At 34.8% G+C, this 20,697-nt stretch overlaps 1 protein-coding gene across 1 annotated transcript in view; it reads left to right on the top strand.

The window, feature by feature from the left end:
• The window catches only part of LOC150090913 (PDZ domain-containing protein 8-like), a 218,063-nt gene extending 198,329 nt beyond the window's left edge, over positions 1-19,734 (top strand). Inside the window, exons 19-20 of the mRNA XM_090377161.1 lie at positions 11,294-11,665; positions 19,585-19,734. Coding sequence (XP_090233287.1) covers positions 11,294-11,665; positions 19,585-19,734 — 522 coding nt within the window. The remainder of the gene's footprint in view (positions 1-11,293; positions 11,666-19,584) is intronic.
• Positions 19,735-20,697: the final 963 nt, after the last annotated feature.

Genomic DNA, 20,697 nt, shown 5'->3' with positions numbered 1-20,697 from the left:
TTTAGGACTGGTTTATGGACAGTGGCATTGTAAAGTTGGACTGGTCAGCTCAGAATTTGGACCTCAATCCCACTAAACATCTGTTGGACAAAATGGTGCACTGGATTAGGCTATGGCCAAAACAACCTTCTTCCAAAATGGCTCTAGCAGCTGCTTTGCCAGAGGAATGAAGGTGAATTCTGAATGATATCCACCAGAAGTTGGTAAAGAGTATGCCCAGAGTTGAGGCTGGGTGAATGGTGACTCAACTATGAGTTTGTGAATTAAAAGACCATTTTGCAAGCATCTGTGTGTCCGAATACTTCTTGTCTTAGGGTGTAGATAGAATAGCTTTGAAATTATCATCATAGAAGTTACATCATTTGGCAACTTTTTTTTTATTTTCACCATGAAATAAAAGAAAAACTAGATTTATCTTTTTAGCTGCTAACATGTGAACACATTAAGTATTAAAATATAAGATAAGGATGTTTAATTAGGCTAAAGTAGGGTAAATGTGGATGGTGTTTTAAATAATTTCGTTATATATAGTTTCAATATTAGTTTAGAGAAAAATAGAAGATTGAAAAAAATTATTATTATTATAGCATATAGTGCAAGAAAGCCTGAGGCTTATGTTGCACCAGCCAAAAAAAATTTCCGAGTTACCCTGAGATAGAGAAAAAGAGAAGTAGAAAGGAATCACCAAGAAAGAAAAATGATGACATCCAGCTCAGGACCCTGGGTGTGTGCCAAGCCCATACTCACCAGATGTGAGCCCCTGAAGAGTAATATGAAAGGAGAAAAATAAGAAAAATTAGATAAAGATCAAAATAAAAGGAAAGAAGAGTGGGGAAAACAAAAACATATATAAGAAATAATAATATATTATATTATACTAAGGAAAAGAATATTGCCCATAACACACACAACCTTGATGTCACTTTTCAAAAGCCAATCATCAAGATTGCATGCAAAGATGACAATATCGAGTCTTGTCTCCGTTTCACACATAAAATACATGATAATGAAGGTTAAGGTTAAAACTATACGAGATAAATAATTTGGAATAAATTAAAGAGTTTAGGAAATTAAAGCCAATACAATTGTAAAAAGGGGGAGTTTATGTAGTTTATAATTCTCCCCTTTTTACATTTGTATTGGCTTTAATTTCCTCAACTCTTTAATTTATTCCAGATTATTTATCTCGTATAGTTTTAACCTTAACCTTCATTATCATGTATTTTATGTGTGAAACGGAGACGACTCGATATTGTCATCTTTGCATGCAATCTTGATGATTGGCTTTTGAAAAGTGACATCAAGGTTGTCTGTTAGGACAGTATCCTTTTCCTAAGTATAATATCATGTATTATCATATATGTATATTTTTTCATTCTTCTGTTTCTCTTTTCTTTCTATTACTTTGATCTTTATCTAATTTTTTCTTCTTTTTCTCCTCCTTTATTATTCTTCTAATTTTTTTAAATCTTCTATTTTTCTCTAAACTAGTATTCATCATGGTTGTTGGGGTTTCTCTGATTATCAGCAGCCCCAGTCTAAAAATTTTCTTTCCTTTTCCTATTTTCTTATTTCTTTTTAAATATTTTTATTTTATTTATCTATAGGATATTGACAGATACCAGAAGCCAGCATTTATTTTTCTAATTGAGTGTTCTGTCAGTGGCACGCACATTGTAATATGTACATGTGTGTGTAGAGGCCACTTTGCATGTTTCGCATACTGAAAAACCCAGAGTAACATACAGGGTAAACCCTACTTTCTCCACCTTCATTTCAGTCATGATTTCTAATTAGTCACTGATAGATTAAGAACCAAAATCTCCCCAAAGAAGTGATTAGTGGTGATATGAATATCAGTAGCAACTGAACAAACCCATTTCATTATTGTACCGTACTTCATAAACAAAAAAACACAAAAGCAACCATCAGATTAAATATAATATAGAATTATACATTTGTCCATAGTTATTCCCTCTTCAAGGACAAATGTAGAACTAACTTTGAAACTTATATAAATATAACAGTGTGATGGTACTTCTGTTAACAATTAAATATATAAAGGTCATAAGGGTAACTTCTGCTGGAATGTACCTCTTGAAATCATTCTAAGCATGTAGAAACATTTAATCAAGATTTCTAGCAGAGGATTTTTCTGTTATTCATTTTAATAAATAAAAGTTGGGTTTTTTTCTTCCCTCTTCAAGCAGCTTAATTCATGATGCCCTTTCTGTTTAGAGTATGCCATTGCCATTCTTAGGCAAAATTAAAATCCTTTCAGTTTTTGTAATTACGACATTAATATCAGTTACTTGATGATGTCAGTGTTTATAAATACCACTACACTGTTCCAAGTTTTTTTTTTTTTTTTTTTAATTCATTCCATTTAACATTCAGCAAAAAGCAAAAGATCTTTTGCATTAGTTACATTATCTCTCTCTCTCTCTCTCTCTCTCTCTCTCTCTCTCTCTCTCTCTCTCTCTCTCTCTCTCTCTCTCTCTCTCTCTCTCTCTCTCTCTCTCTCTCTCTCTGTGTGTGTGTGTGTGTGTGTGTGTGTGTGTGTGTGTGTGTGTGTGTGTGTGTGTGTGTGTGTGTGTGTGTGTGTGTCAGTTAACAGTTGAATGACAGCCTTTTATAGCTTTCTCTTACATATTTTTAACAGAGTAGACTTTGCATGTTGTTGATTCATTTCTCAGGGTTAAAAAGAGTTTACCTTTCATGTTTATGGTATTAAAACACTTTGAAAAATATCTTGTCCAATAGTTGCAGCTTGTAACAGACAAGTTCCAGTTTAATGGTAATATTTCCAGCTATCCAAAGAAACATGGTTGTCTAGGATCTAAGAACAATATTTCAGCATTGCTCTAACCACTTAAAGCAAAATATCATGCCCCAATAGGAGCATCGGTGCTGGGCATTATTTGTCTTTGAAACCCAAATGCAGGAGGAATATACAACTCACTGACACCTATACAGTAGATGACACTAACATCATTTTCATAGTTTTCACTGATTGACTGATATCCTAATTAGATTTTCTCTGTACTTTTTATCATTGGACATGCTGACAATCCAGTTTAATCTACATTGTTAACCTCTACTTACAAAATATTGGTTTGACTTCAGTAATTTTAGATTTTCAAAAAATTATCAACTTCAGTTCTTTTGGAAGCCAGTGGCATATGAGTACATTCATTGGTTTGGGGATTCTTATACTAAGATGTGGATATCTTCTCATAATATAAGAGAACCAATCATTTTCATCATTTTTCAGTATTGAACGTTTAATTTAGGATGACGAGTATCACATTTTTAATGGGATTGTTCGCTTCGATGAAGTGTCTCATTTTTCCAAAAAAACATGAAACAGGATGCAAAATAGTTATGCATTTTTTGCAACAGTGCCGTTTTATTTAAGAATTACACAAAGATATGATGTAACTTTTAACAAAAAAAAAAAAACAAAAAACAATGTGTACTGATTTGTCAGTAGGCACAAGTTTGTAAAGTAAAACAGCCTTCACTTAGAGTAATTAATTGACTGTTGAAATAAATTTCCATCCAGTGTTATAGATAGGAAGCCTGAGTAAATTTAAAGGATTGGGTGGATTATTATAATAATTAGAAAAATGGACAAATGAAATGGGTAGAAGTTCTTTTTTGGCTGATGCTATATAAACTTACCACTGTTGGAAAAATTGGGATTTGACAGTTTGTTGGGACAATGGGACACCAGCTAGGCAGCACTGCTCAGAGAATTTAATGTCAGACTAATGTTATCTCCAGGTGTTTTTCACAGCAAACTACCTTTAGTTCAGTGCTGCTAAAAAAAGGTATATTATATCTTTTTGAAATAGCATACCCAAATTAATGTCAACTGCCCTCACCTACCTTATTATCATTGGAAAACTTGCACATGAAATACTTAAACTTGAAATACTTAAATCAATGTCATTATTAAATATCAGACAATAAGGGACACGAACCTTGTAGGCACTGTCCACCACATTGGTCCATGAAGAGAAGTGGTCTTTATTAACCTTCTGTCTCTCTCTCAATGATACCTTTATTCACTGTAGTATCTTGCTTTGAATGCTTCATTGTTTCAATTTATGGAAAAGTCATACACATGGGGACCTGTGTCAAAAGCTTTATTGAAATCAAAGTAAATTACTAGAAGTCTGAATTATACTGTTCCAAATTATATCATTTTGATGTAATGTTTTTAATTTAAAATTTTAAATTCTATATAAAAACACTTTCACTTCTTTCCCTTCACCAAGAAGTATTATACGAAAAAATCCTGATAACAGCCTATCTTGTTTTTGACAATGCATCTGGTCTTGCTATTGACATTGAAGACCTGGCTGGCAACACTTGAGTCATTTTCATTAAAACAAATATGAGATCTCTATCACAATCAGTGGATCAAGGAGTGATAGCAACATTCAAAGTTTGTTGTGATTATTGGACTATGCAACAACTGAAAACTGAGATAGATGGTGAGAACCCCACTACTAGTTGGGTTCTGGAGGGAGGAGGGGACACCATATTAAGAAGCCCATAGATAACATTAAAACATGAGAGGCAGTCATTCTAGCTATGATGAATGCTGTGTGGTGGAATATTTGACCAGTGTGTTTATGGTGTTCAGGAACTTGCTAGTGATCCAAAAATTCAATTAGATTGTGGAATTGGAATTACATAATGTTAAACTGACCAAAAAGTATTTTAGTGAGCAAGGAAGGATCACAGTGCAGAAGGAAGAGGAAATACAACCAGCACTGCAAGTGAAACAGCTTGCAACAAAAAGGATGTATGAAACCTTCAGTTTGCTCAGATAGGGATGGCCATTCTTGTTAAAGATACCCAAACATGGAATAGAGCAGAAAGTTCATTCAGGAATTGAGTGATCTTTTGTTCTGTTATAATGAACTGTATCAGGAGAAGCAAAATTCTGCTCAGACTTCTTTCCTTGGCTTCTTAAAATATGAATAATTTGGTATGACTTGGATGGTATATAAATAATAGATTTTTGCATATATATTACAATATATACGTACATATTCTTATTGCTTTCCTGTTTTAGTATTGATTTGTATAATTTTTTTTTTCAATGAGTAGTTAAATTAAATGCTTAAATTAGATGCTTAAATTAAGTTTGCAAGTACAAAAATTTGACAAGGGTAATCTATCTCCCCTTTATAACATAAATGCATACAGAAAGTGCTTGATTTCACGGACTAATAAAGGAAAGGGGTTTCCGTTACTCTCAAGTGTCCAGAAAATCAAAAGTTTTTCCGGAGACCCCACATAACTGAAAATTTAAACAATTACTCTGTTTACATATGTATTAACTTAAACAGTAAAAAACAGTCTTATTTACCTTGACTTTATTGGTTGATACATAGTACATAGTTAGTTGAAGATAATTCGCTGTGACTGTGCCTAGAAAAACATTATTCATTTGGAACTAAGAAACTGAAGTTGAAATACTGGTGAATCCTTAAGTCAGACTCCTTAAGCTTAGACTTGCTTTTTACAATATCTGATGCAGTTTTTTTTTTTTTTTTTTTTGAGACATATTCTTCATAGATGCAGGAAACAGACTCTCCAGTCTCACTTCTCTAACAGTTTTCATTTCCAAAAAACACTGAGATGGATACACTTCCTCTTTTCACCAGTTTTCTTAGGCCCATGATGATACACGGTGAAATTATAATAGAGAAACAGGGCACAGACCATCACTAAACAATATGATTCCAAACCTATCCACAAAACGCCTAGGATGCTTACTGTCGGTTGCTGTGACTCAAGTTCTCAGTTTTCCCTGTCTCATAAGCACATTTGAAATATACTCTGGTGACAGTCAAATTTTTGAAGTCCATTAAATCAAGGTCTGTAAAATTTAAGGTTTATTATATATGTTAAAAACATGTCCAATTAACATTGTTTTAGTGTACCTTGTCATTTGTTGGACCATATCCCTGATAGTAAATCAGATGTAACTATATGTCAGAATTATTCTGTACATACAGCTCCTTTGTGAAGACCTCATAATCAAATTGTTCAGTCATGATTGATATCCCCCTTAGCAAATCTGTGTTGTGATTGCCTTATAGTTTCATTCCTATTAGGGTGATCTTTCATTACTTCTTTAACTATTGACTCCATTATTTTCCCTGACACAGAAGTCAAATATACAGGTCTGTAATTACCCATTTCAACCTCCCCACCTCGTAAAAGGAGACACATTTGTACATTTCCAGTTTGTAGATGCCTTCCTGTAATCCAAAGATGATCTCAGTTACAGGTATGATTATCTCTTTTATATATAATTAGATAGATTCCATCAGTACCAGGTTCCTTGTTTACTTTTAGCTGCAACAATTTCTCATTCAGCTTCCTTTCAGTCATCATAAAATCATTTAACTCCCAGCCAGTGTAATAGATTTCTGATATCCCCATCTCTAAAAGCATTTTTCACATGTGAATGTAAATGAAAAATATTTATTCAGTTTATCAGAAACCTGTACAGGATCATTGATACATTTGCCATTCATATCATGAGGACCAGTATTTTTGTTACTTTCCTTCTGGTCCATGCTATTTGTCTGCATAGTTGTTTATTGTATTCTCATCACAGTTATTTAACCTATAACATATCCCTGTTCTCTCAGTTTTGCTTCCCAGTTTTCAAAATGAAATCCCCCATGATAAGACATTTAAATTTTCTGATCCACTCTATTTTTCTGCAAAGAACTTTATTGTACACCTCACAGTTATTTAGCACACAATAGAACACTCAACAGACACATGTAGCTGACTGCTTGTGTCTGTTACATATTCTGTTTCCTGACCACAAAATAACTACTCCTGCCTCCTATCATGTGAATGTGAATTGTTGTCAAACTTATTTACTGCCTCCCTATACCAGAGTGATGCCATGTTTGTCATATTCCTCATATTACCATTTGATAAATTAGCTAAGCTATACAATTAAGTGTTAATTTATGTGTTAATTTCACAAGTTTAGAATATAAGTAATAATAGTATATTAGCATGAACTCAATATTAGTATTACAAGATAATTCTTTTATTAATATTCAAAATATTAAAGAAAATCTTAAGGTTGCATATATCTAACTTTTCCAAAATTCTGTCTGCAGTTTTGCCTAAACTATCCGCATTCTCACCAAGGAACTTAAGAACAGTTTGTGTAAGTATGCCTAAGCTGAAAACACGAGTAACAAAATAATGATATTGTCAATCTTGTTGAGGCAGGCCAGGTGAACACTAATTGAGAATGTGTCTGAAATCACAGTGTAAGTAGTTTGATTAAACATACATTTCAACTGTTACTACATTGTTTTCCAATTGAGGTCACTGTCATTGATTTGAGCTGCGCTAAAGCCATTTTCATATGCATAATTGTTTTAATCATAAAATTGGTTTCAGAGTCTAAATGAAATCTCTGCCTCCCTTACTTTATTTGAACAGTAGGTAGCTCAAAACATCCAAATAATGGCTCAAGCAATAAATACCATTTTTTAAGGTCTTTCTAATCTCATCAGTGCACCTAACACAAATGTAAGCTGCTGTAAAAAAGTTGGTATACATAGAATATGTTGATATTCATTGAATACGTTGATATTCATTGAATGAAAGCTGTATCTTAGATAATTTTATTTCCTTTAAAATTTGGCAGCAACCTCATAACGTTGGTCAGAATAGAACTGTATAAAAAACAAAGTACCTTTGTACTTTTATTTCTCAGAAAATTCTTCATGTAATGATTTCTTCAACTGACCAACAGCCTGGAATTATGAAAAACAGGTTCCTAGCTTTTCCTTTTAATAACCTGGAATTTATGCCAGTAATTGATGATGGTTAGTAAGTGAGGGACTCAACCAGGTAATCTAATCATCTAACTGTATGGCTGACTTGAGTCACAGAATGCTCAAAGTATTCTACAGAAAGTAGAATCCTTTGAACATTCAAAAAAGAAATTTGATGTAGTGAACTGATCCAAGCAAAATTACTGAAAAAAGTTCATTTTACTTTCTAAGTATTAGCTATACCACACTTTAGGAAACTGGTGATAGCACTGGCGGGATAAGTTTTTTAGCTAGCAAAGGTTGCTGGTTTGAAATTTCTAATAAATATTACATTTAATATTAAATTGTTTCTTATTTTCATTTTGAATAGCTAATAACCACTATACTCACATTCTGTGCCTGACCTTTCTCCAGAAGCATAGCAAGAGTATGTGGTGCCCAGAGACAATGTAATGTACAGTAAATCCCCGCTATTCGTGGAGGTTATGTTCCTGAGAAATGCCGCGAATACCGAAAATGCGAATACTGAGTTATGGCTCCCATAGTAATAAAAGGGTTCTGTTCCAAAGTATGAAATATATAAGAAAAAAATAGTCTAAAATTTTGTCTATGTATGTATTATATGTACCTTCATAATGACTATGTACATAGACAGTACATAGTGAAATGCAAGCATATGGCATCGAAATGAAAATAAGAAACAATTTAATATTAAATGTAATATTTATTAGAAATTTCAAACCAGTGCCTTTGCTAGCTAAAAAACTTATACCGCCAGCTTCACCAGTTTCACTAAAGTGTTGATAAAGGAGTTTGGTCTTCTATCCACAGATTTAAAGCTTTTTTCATTTTTTATAATTTAACATCACAAGTTACAGAGCAAATTTTTGAAGCAATTAGCACGTTTTCACGGGCACTACGGCGGATTTTTTTTCTTCCGATGTTTTGATTGATCGTACCATTGACTCATTGATTTTATAATGTTTTGCCACTGAGGAGACACTTTCACCATTAGAAATTTTGTCTAATAACTCAATTTTATTCGCTAATGTCATCACCTTCTTTGATCTTTTCACATTTCCCTTGTTATTTGTAGCCATATTTTTGTACGGGTTAGAAAGAACTTGTCCACAATAAAGTCACTTTCTTCTGTTAACACACTCGTAAAAGTCTGTTTTACACTGCAAAACGGTAGATTTATCACTTTTGTAAGCATATCAATTTATAAATTGATAAATTTATTCAATTTATAAGCATATAAATTAAAAGCAAACAGTGAAACCTTCCATGACAAGCGCATAACACATACTGAACAAGGATTAGCGAGAAACATCCACGCTCGTGATTTTGTTACCCCACTCCCCCCACCCACTGAGTGCTGTTTTGACTGGGAAAGATAATTTTAGCCACGCCCAGGTTTTTTATGGCGGAAAATTTTCACAGTGCTTTAAAATTCACATTTTTTAGGTTTCATTTTATATTAAATCAGCGACCGCGAATACAGATACTGCAAATAGTGGGGGTTTACTGTATTTACACCATCTGTTGCCACATGAACACTAGAATTCCCCTTCCCCAAAATAATAATTTGTAGTGTTGACATAAATTCTTTATTTAAACAAAATATATTTTAAAAAATTTAACAAATTATTTCAGGCACAATAAAGAACCTAAACTAAATTGTATACTGTTACATTAAATATTAATTATATATAATATTGGTGTAAATACACCATAGTTTACACGTATTTAACTACCTGAGTAGTGTAAAGGCATCGTTTGATTTTATCTCATATTGTGGCTCATGTTGTTTCATAACGGTAGGTACTTAAGAACAGTATTGCACTACTTCGAATAAATAACACTTCACTAGTAGAGGAGACTACTGTTATTTATTCTCAGTGGGTACCACCACCCAGATAGCTTGTTGGCTTGTGAGCCAGCAAGCCATCTGGGTGTATTAGCATGAACTTAGTGTTAATATTAAGGAAAATCTTAAGGTTGCTAATATTAAGGAAAATCTTAAGGTTGCTAATATTAAGGAAAATCTTAAGGTTGCTAATATCTAACTTTTCCAAAATTCTGTCTACAGTTTTGCCTAAACTATCCACATTCTCACCAAGGAACTTAGAACAGCTTGTGTAAGTATGACAAGTATACTTACACAAGTATGCTTGTGCCTAATTATCGGAGCTTGTTGGCTCACCCATCGGTGGGCAGGTACCCTGATAATACAAACATGCCATCGTGGTTGTTTGTCGTTGTTTGATATTTGGTTTTTAGGAGCATTAGCAACTAAGGCCATATTGCTCCAGGGATATGCGGTGGTCATTCCCTGACCTTTCCGTATCCTCCATATTTGGTGGTCACAGGCTCGAACCCCTGTCTAATCAAGACGCGTGTGCTACGCACTGCTGCTCCTGCCCACCTGGCTACGGAGGCACCCCTTCGTGGTTGTGAAGTTAATTCCACAATATGAGAGATGCCAAATGGTGAAGATAATGATAATATTTTGAAGACTAAATGTACAAGGCATAATATGTTATGGGTTGAAATTAACTGTATAATATTGGTGTAAATACACCATAGTTTACCCATAAATTTAACTACACTTCTCTAGTAGAGGAGACTACTGTTATTTATTCTCAGTGGACACCACCACCCAGACAATACTGTTTCGGGGCTTGTTGGCTCACTCATCGGTGGGCGGTACCTGATTATTTGAAGTGAGGCACCTCCGTAGCCAGGTGGGAAGGAGCACACGCTTCTTGATTAGACCGGGGTTCGACCCCGTCACCACCAAATACGGATGATGCGGAAAGGTCAGGGAATGACCACCGCATATCTTAGGAGCAATATGGCCTTAGTTGCTAATGCTCCCAAAAAAAAAAAAGCCAAAAACCTATTTGAAGTGCAAACCTGATATCTCGTTGTGAAGGTTTATCTACAATATGAGATAAAATCAAACGATGCCTCTACACTACTCAGGTACAATGACTTTTAATTGGTGAGGTGTGCAACCACACATTTTTATGCTCCACATTTTTCATTCACAGTACGTGTATCTTTCTCCTTAATAGTAGAAATATGCATAGAAATTAGTATCACAGGACTTCTAACGAAGAGCTGAATATGAAGGTGTCCACTCTGCATGGAAGTTTTCACCAGGTAAAGATTAATTAGAATATTGTTTTTCCTATATAACAAATTTCCACATGAAACAAAAGGCCGAATTCAAGGTCTAGGTGCTCTAGCCACCCTGCTTCCCTGAGGCATCTTTTAATGCTTTAATCCCCTGACTGCTATCTCTCTGGTATAGATAGGTCACCATTTTTCGCCTTTACAAGTTAACAGCAGTATTCAATACTGAGATTAATGTTTGAAATAGACACGCTCTGTGCTGACCTAAATTGTGTGCTTTGTAAGCTTTCCTGTTCTTGAAACTGTGACCTTAGCTAAATACAAGTCAGGAAATCAAAGACACCATAACTGAAACATTAAAATGTAAGTACAAAGATGTAAGAATTAAAACTCTTCGTCTCATTCACAACAAAGGAGTACTGATAGAAACTGCATCCCAAAAAGATCTTGAAAGGATTGCTTCTTCATCTTCCCTCTCTAATATAGGAATCTCTACCGATAAACCCAAACTTTCAAATCCAACTCTGCTCATTTATGAGGTTCCAGAAGAAATGACCAAAGAAGATATTGTGAGTGACCTTTTCTACAAGAACCTCAGAGACTATAGCTTTTCTCATGAAGAAGTTGCACAAGAAACATCTTTCCATTTTTATACAGCTTCAAAATCAAAGTCAACTGTGAATTGGGTAATTGGCTTCTCTCCGAAAATTCTTTTAAGTGCTTGCAGAGTAACGACACTCTTCTCATCACTGCCCCCATAATTCAACATCCCGCAGACACATTTTTGCAGATTGCCCACACAAAGCTGAACCACCCAAATGCATCAACTGCAAAAGAAGAGAGATCACAACCATTCGGCCAGGGACACTCGGTGCCCTGAATACTTACTCGCTCTTGAGATAGCTCATATGAAACTAATAAATTAATAATACGACTATTTCCAAGGGCAACCTTACTGATATAAACGGCAATACAATAATAAATCCAATAGAAATACTACAAATAAATGCACACAAATCTCAAAGTGTCACAGATGAATTCAGAATTGTCAATGAAGAACAGCCCTATTTCTCAACAGTCATGGTTGATATTCAAAAGTCATGGGATTCTCTTTGGCCTCTCATGTTGTCCATACTCAAGTCCCTGATCCTAAATCGACCATTGTCATATTAAACAAAAAACTAGATATTACAGTCATCTGAAGTCTGTGTGATTAATATTCTACTTGTATTCTTGTAACTGTATTGTCTTATTCTTTCTACATTATATCCCTGTAATGTCTGCCTTCTGCAGACCTGAACTCTTCCTTATTGTACTTTGAAACACTCGGAACAGCCAATTTATCAATAACAACAGACTCAAATTCTAAATCATATTTATGGCACAGCGGTGTACTAGACAACCAAGGAAGATTATTTGAAGAGTTCATCTTCGCACACAATCTGACTATTCATAATCTGCCACATCAGCCATATACTTTCTCTAATACTCTCAGAGAATCTAATATAGATCTTATCTTGTCTTCAAATGGCATCTCTCCAAGAATTGCAGGCTGGAAAGTAAACACTGACCTTATAAATAGTGATCACATAGCTATTACCTTTAACATCTCTATAGGATCTCCAACAGGCTTAAACTGGTCTCCCCCACAGGATAGTCAGATACTCAATCAAAAACATCAAGTGGAATAATTCTTGCTTGTCTATTTGATGTGACTTCTCTCCAGATATATCTTCTTCCTAGCCTCTCCGTGTGCTACTGAATATTATTAGCTATATGGGGCAAGGAAGCCCGAAGTTTATGCTGCACCAGCCAAAAAAAAATTTCCCCGAGTTGCCCTAAGAGTCAAAAGTAGAAGGGAATTACCAAGAAAGAGAAGAATGATGATATCCAGCTCAGGACCCTTGGTGTGCCAAGCCCATACTCACCAGATGTGAGCCCCTGGGGTTATGCCACTTATGTGCAAAATGCTCTAATAAAGACTACAACCTGATCCACTAAGAAGAAAGTTGTTCGCTGAAATACTGTTCCTTGGTGGACTGGAGAGCTTTCTGATTTTCGTAAGCAAGTGCATAAAGAACGCAAAAACTATCAGAGGAAAAGGAATTGGCCTAATCCAGAAGTAGATAGACTTAAAAACATATATCGCGACTTGAAGAGGTATATAAAGGCCATCGATAATCAGAAATTTGCTTTGTGGCAAAATTTTATCCAAACTGTTGGCACCTCCGACTCGTGGGGCCTGTTACATAAACTCAGCAAAAATAAAATCCACTCTACTGAGGTTTTTATAATACAGTCATTAGCAACAATGTAGAAACTCTAAATTTGCACGACACCATCAATGCCACACTGGATAGGCTTCTTCCACACAATTATCAATCCACTGATTCTCCTGAGCATTATTCCATTAGAAATACCAACTGTGCATACCCAACCCCTTGAAGACACAAAACTCTTTACCATGAGTGAACTAAAATCAGCCTTCTCCAACGTCAGAATCAAGAAATGTCCTGGCTTCAACTTAGTTGAAAACATTCATAATAAAACTTTTTCAAATAATGCCAGAAGTACTCATTAATTTATATAACAAATGCCTTATGGAAGGAATCTTTCCAGATGTATGGAAAAGTGCACTCATCAAAATTAAACAGAAACCAGGAAAGCCAGCTTCAGATCTGAAAGCCTACAGACCAATTTCATTGCTAGCAAATCTAGGAAAATTATTTGAAAGACTACTTGCTCTAAGAATTATAAACCTCTTTGAAAACAGCAACCTAAATTCTCCCTGACAGTTCGGGTTTAAGAAGGGAAAATCTTGTGAAGATGCCCTTGTGGATCTCATCCATCACATTGGGACCTCTCAGGCTAAATATGAATTAGCCATTTTTATTGACTTTGAAGACGCTTTCGATTCCCTGTGTTGGGAAAGTGCACTCGATAGACCCATCAAGGCCAATTGGTTCCGAAAACTGTTGCATGTAATTAGAAGCTACTTTCAAGATAGATATATCAGAGTCATCTCAAAACAGCAGTCTCTAACAAGAAAAGTTTCCAGAGGGTGTCCCCAAGGTTCTGTCTTGGGACCCATTTGTATGTTTTTATTTTGTAATCTTATTTATATTTTGATATTTTTATTTATTATTATTTTTTATTTTTTTTTTTTTCTTGCTGGATCCAAGGACTTTCATTACTGTCAGTGGGTGCAGGATTTCTTTTTCCTGTCCTCTTGCCCTTCTCTCGAGGTTGGATTTTGCTGGTGCCTGGGTTTGGGCGCCCTAGGTACGAGATTGTAGGATCCACTGGTCTTGCATTTAACCAGTGGACTTTGGATGTTTTTATTTTGCTATTTTAATATATATATATATTTTTTTTTTGTTTATTTACTTATTATTATTTATTTTATTACTTTTCTTTTTTCTCTTTGAATGATCCCATTCAGTATGAGCTACTTGAGGTCTACCACAGTACATAGTTGTGGCCCACCTCCCCCCATGGCATAGACAGACATTGGGCAGGCTTTCCAGGTAATTGCCTGCCTGGTGACAAAGAGGCCAGAAATAACTAAACAACACACACACACACTGCGTGAACATAATATTACATACATTTCTGTCCTACAGTGCTCTGTAATCATCACAGTGTACAAAGGTGGAGCTGAACTGACGTTCAGGTGCCGTGCCACATAAGATTCTGTACGTGTTTACATCTACACTACCAGATAGTTAAATTTATGGGTAAACTATGGTGTATTTACACCAATATTATATAGTTAACTTCAACCCATAACACATTATGCCTTGTGCATTTAGTCTTCAAAATATTAAATATTAATTTTCCTAGCCTTCAGTGCAGCAAACTGATTTATTACTTCGTTGAAATTATTAATTTTCTCCAAAGTACTTTTCTTGACACTGAGAAGGGCAAGATCACTTAGACAATCTTGTCCCATCAATGCTCTTAGATATGACAGAATTCATTTTAATTTTCTGAAAGCATTTACAACTGGCAATTGAAACTGAAATTGTTAACAGAATTTGTAGTGCAGCTTGCAAATTTGGGAAAACATCTTCTCCATATGAAATAATAAATTACACAAGGTCCAGAGAAGTCTTCAGAAATGCATCTCCTCAAATTTATATCAACATCTTGCATTTGCAAATCTCGTTGTACAGCTGTGTCATCAATATCAATCAGTCATTAAATGTGCCAAAATATTTACAGTTTTCATGAAGGGCTTCCAAATTTTAGGCATTCAGAAGACTTACTTTCAAAAGAAATACAAATTTTGTATTTAGCTCTTTCAGATGAGTAAATCATGTCTTTATCTCCTGTTGTAGGTGATCAAAAACACTCTTCATTATGTAAAATCTCCTCCTCTGCAGAGAGGCCAGCATCTTTAGTAAATTCTCCAGGCATCTTTTGCCGTCTTCTTATACATCTTTGAACTTCAATACTCCATTGTTCACACTTCATCTCTATTTTGCAATTGCATCTTGACACAAATCATCTTGGAGTTAAAAATGTTCTATTACCAAAGACTCTAGATCACAAGCTGCATCCCTGAAATGCATGGTGGGATCCTGTAATGATTTCTACACACAATCAGATCTTCCCAGGATACCATGCCAGAACTGAATTAAAACTATAAAATTAAAGTTCATTATATTATGTAGCAGACTTTCTGCATCACTCCTAGTTTCATTTCTGGCATTTACATCATCTGATATTTTTTTTTCAAGGAGGCCAACTATTTCATGGAACCCATTAAAAATGGCACCAACAGCTTCTACCCTCGCACTCCATATTTCAGATTCCTGGTTTACTATTTTCTGTATCACATTCTTCAGTTGTTCCCATCGAAGGGTTGAAAAAGAGAAATTTTCTCAGTTGTACCAGAAACATGATGATTGTATCTTGTTTAGCTGAATTAACTCCTGCCAAATTAAAGAATGGTTTTCACAATTAAAATAATGTGCAATGATTTTTGTCACAGTTTCTTTGTTGAATGCCAGATATATAACCAGACACACAGCTGCGCTATCATAACATTGAGATCTACAATTGTCTAAAAGTATGTTCTTGGATTTCAGTTTTTCTACAATGGCAGTTTCAATACTAGCGGCATCTTCAGCGTGTAATTCAGTATACCCCAGGATTCTCTGATAATTTCTTTCTTATTAATAAAATCAATAACCATTTACCTGATGACTTGTGACATCTGTTCCTGATGTGCAAGATCAGGAACCGTCTAGCAAAAGTCCATAATATTTATTTATTTTTTATGTCACTTATCAATTGATTTCTTACTGTAGAAGGAAGGAGGTGGATAAATTCATTTTGAATTTGTGGTGATGACAAGATATGATACTGACTGTGGGTTTTCTTTAGCTAATTTCAGGTGATTTGCTAATAACGGGTCATCCTGATTTTTTCAGATTAAATTTGTTCTTTTATTCTGGCATGAATAACTTTTCCATTAATTATTCTTTGCTCTGTTTCTTTCCAGGTGGTAAATGATTTACAGTGGCTGGGACTGTTTCATAATTTGTTAACTTTTGTGATTTTTTTCCAGTTATGCAATCCGGTGGCCGTTTCCAAAGATGATCACATATTGGGCCTCAATGAAGTAAACTGCAGAAACAGTAAGCAACTTTATTCAATGGAAAATAAAGTAGCCACAATTGAGTTACTTTGTTTTCTTTTTCATTATTAAATCGTTGCTTAAACCATGACATGGTCATTGAAGGTCTGACCAACACAACATATGGACCAAGTTTGTTTTGAAATTTGTCTGATTCACAAAATGTCATTTCAGTACAAAGTCACTATGATATTATTGGTAGCTGTGATGTCTTATCAAATTCTAATTAAGCAATGTTATTAAACTTAAGTACGTCTGGAATTGCATTTTGCAACATATCGCTGCCGCTACTCCAACATCGAATGTATTTCATTCTTTGATTTCTTCAAATTTGTCTTGACCATGATGAGTATTCTCCTTTCGAATTTCTCCTCATTGGTAACTGTGTAATCATAATTACATCAAGTCCTACTTGATCCATGTTACAATTGTGCAACTGTGTTCGTGGCCATGATCACACAGTCCTACGTGCACCTTCAGTTTGCTGTTTCATATCACCTTATACAAATGCTACTGGAATGAATATATTAAAATGCAAATACAATTATACATAATACAGGTATTTTGTTTTTCCATTAAAATACAGTGGAATCAGTTTAAGTGGAACATGATTAAGATGTTTTCTCCACCCAAGAAGTCCGAATTGTCTGGTTCCAAAAGATGTTCCATAAGGGCGTTTATCCATTTTTAAGGATTTTCCATTTTAGTCTTTATGAACTGAGATTTTACTTGCATAATGTCTTTACTAGTCTATACATTGGTCTCTAATGTATTGCCTTATATTCTTACATTCCTCCAGGACAAGGTTAAGACTTTGAAGCCCCATAAGCAAACAAAAAGACAAAACCCCCTCCTCACTTCTGAAATTGTCTCAATACTGTGTTCATTTCATTTCTATCTTGGCCGTATGAAAAAAGTCCTATTGATACTATTCATTTTGTTTCTACTAAGAGCTGATATCTGGATAAAGTTTCTTCCATGTCTTAACATATCCTGATCCCATGAATGTTATTTGGATATGTCCTTTACCTATGCGGCGCCTCCGTAGCCAGGTGGGAAGGAGCAGCAGTGCGTAGCACACGCTTCTTGATTAGACCGGGGTTCGAGCCCGTCACCACCAAATACAGAGGATGCGGAAAGGTCAGGGAATGACCACCGCATATCGCGGAGCAATATGGCCTTAGTTGCTAATGCTCCTAAATAACAAACAAACAATCCTTTACCTATGAAACACTTAAAATCCAAGTGTTGCATTAAAAAGGGAGAGGTCAAGTTGTACTCAGAAATGGTACAGTGTAACTGTACTTACTATCTTCACATTAAGTGAAGGTGGCAAGGGCAGCATGTTAAGACCATGCTTCGAATAAACAGTACTTTCCATCTGACACTGAGGTACTGTACCACAGTGGATCCTCGATTATCATTTGTGTATTGTTATCCATGCAAGGCCTTTTTTATGCTATTTAATTTTTTGGCTTTGACATCATTATTTTAATTTTATTTTTTCTTTAGCTAGTATACAGTTGAATGTAAGCTTGCCTTGAAGGGCAAAACAATAGAGATTACACTTATTTGTATTTATAAAATAAATCTGTGTGCACACAGTGACTTTTTAAAAAAAAGGAAACACTAAACCTGATAAGGTGTGATTCTGCTCCAATTCCCAAACCAACGTTTAAATGAACTGAAATAAAATAAGGAAGATAAAGCAATACCTGCACTCAGCAATGTGAGTTCATGACCCCTATCCCAAGGAGATGCATGCCCACATCCACCAAAGAATGAACACCACTTTTTTGTAAATGAATAAAAAATAGAAAGAACTGGGAACCCATGAGCACTACCTAAAAAAGAATGATTATTAGTCCCAAATTTACTAGCATGGTACCAAAGATGATCTCCATTTCAGCTTTTTTTATACCGTTTTATGCAGGCTACATAATATGACGCCATTTGGTCAGATATATTATTATTATCAGCCATATGGTACAAAGAAGCCTGAGGCTTATGCTGCACCAGCCAAAAAAAAAAAAAGTCCCAAGTTACCCAGAGAGAGAGAGAGAGAGAGAGAGAGAGAGAGAGAGAGAAGAATGATGATATCCAGCTTCCCTTCTTTGCTTGATTGTAGGTGATAATAACATCGGGTTTCTTGATTTTTTTTCTCCCTTTCTGTTGTTCTTTCCTGTCTCAATAATTTTACACTGATGAATTTTGCATGTTGTTAGCACCATTACTGGTCTTTATCGATCCATTTTATGATTTTCACTTCTTTGTTATTATGTCTCCCCCTTTCATTTTTTTTTTCCCTGTAATATTCCTTGGTATACCTTTTCGATTGCTTCTTATAGTCCCTCAGAGAAAGTTTTATTTTCTAATAGCTCTTGCACTAGAGGGAAACTGGTGTAAAAATTATTCCAATAAAGAACACATCCTTCATTGAGCAGATTAGCTATCAGTTTCATTGAGATGGCATGGGAATGTCCTTTACCTTCCACTGTATCATCCTTTCCAGTATTAATAGAGATTTCATGAATATATCCCTCGGGCAAACATAATTTATAAAATTTGATTCCATATTTATGAGATTTGTTAGGAGTATATTGGCGAAAGAGTAGCTTTCCATGCCAAGGGATCAAACTTTCATCAATGATCAAGTTTTTTCCTGGCTTTAACACACTTTGAAAATTCCTATTGGCTTTACTAATAAAATTCTGATTACATTGTCAGTTTCATTTGTCAGAGAAATGCCAATATTTCAGCAGATCTAGGAAACGATCTCTACTCGTAGATTTCCTAATGAGATTATTCGAGTATAAATCTTTTTTTGACCAGTGTAATCTTATATCTGGGATATGAACAATTCCCATTATCAATAATATTCCAAGAAATTTTTCCATTTCCAGTTCAGTGGTTGGTCTATAAATAAGCTTTTTTCCTTTTTGGGTGTTCATATATTACTAGCTGTTGATGAGAAACAGTACTGTGCATATCTGTTGGTTTCAGTCACCACCATCTGAAGGATATCGTCGGTTAGAAACAGTTTGTATATGTGGTAAGGTTGGTTCAAATCAACATCAACAAGGATTTCAGCATCTTTATTATATTCATTAATTGAAATTTTAGTTTTTCCTACCTCTTGCCAAATAACATTTTCAGATTTATATGCATTGGGGATTACTTGAGAATTTTGGTCATTATTTTCATTACTGATTTCATGATATTCATCACTTTCATCAGATTCTTCTAGGTTTGGATCTTATCATCACCATTACTGTAATTGGAATGTACGTCTAAATCACCTAATTCTGACCCATTGTCAGATTCATCACTAAAGAAATATTGTGGCTTCTCTTTTGTCTGCAAGTTCAACTCTGTTCTCGATGTCCCTGGATGATTTTCATCATGTTTTTGGGTGCCTTTTTCTTTCAAAAGAGATACATCTGAATCATCACTATCACTTCTATTCATCAAACATTTGTCTTTAGCTCGTTTTCCGTAAAAAGAGGAATGGTTCATTTCAAACTTTTTAGAAATAGGTATCTATAAATACGAAATATGATAAACGGAAATTCAAAATATCTAAAGAGTTTACCTCAATCTCTAGATTATAGTGATAAACTAAAATGTTCTCCACACATGCACGTATTTGAAATGAAGTCAATATGGAGGCAATAACCATTGTCAAGTCTCACAGAGTACAAACAAATTGGAAAACAATGCTCGTGGCGGTACCAGGAAGTAATTAGAGCGTGCACATTGGTGACTCGCACTTATCCCCGTTCATTGACAATACTTAGTGCCACGGGGTGGGGTGAACCACTGGTGGGCCACTATCAAATTTTCATTTTCATGAAAAAAAAAAAAAAAATGGCAACCTGTTTTTCTTGCGCATACTGTGTTTGTTACTTAAATTAACCAAATTATGAAAAAAACACAGTCGTTATTTGGGAAATAAAAGTCATGAGTCTATCTGTTTCTTAGACTTAATGTTAAATAAATGCCCCAGCAGGAACGTGTTAATGGTAAAAACTTTTTTTTTTAACTAATTAAAAAAAAAAAATAAATAAATAAAAA

Source organism: Mastigoproctus giganteus, chromosome 1 (assembly GCF_048544385.1).
Source record: "Mastigoproctus giganteus isolate SK-2022 chromosome 1, ASM4854438v1, whole genome shotgun sequence".
Classification (NCBI taxonomy): Eukaryota; Metazoa; Arthropoda; class Arachnida; order Uropygi; family Thelyphonidae; genus Mastigoproctus; species Mastigoproctus giganteus.
This window is presented reverse-complemented; position numbering and strand designations above follow the sequence as displayed.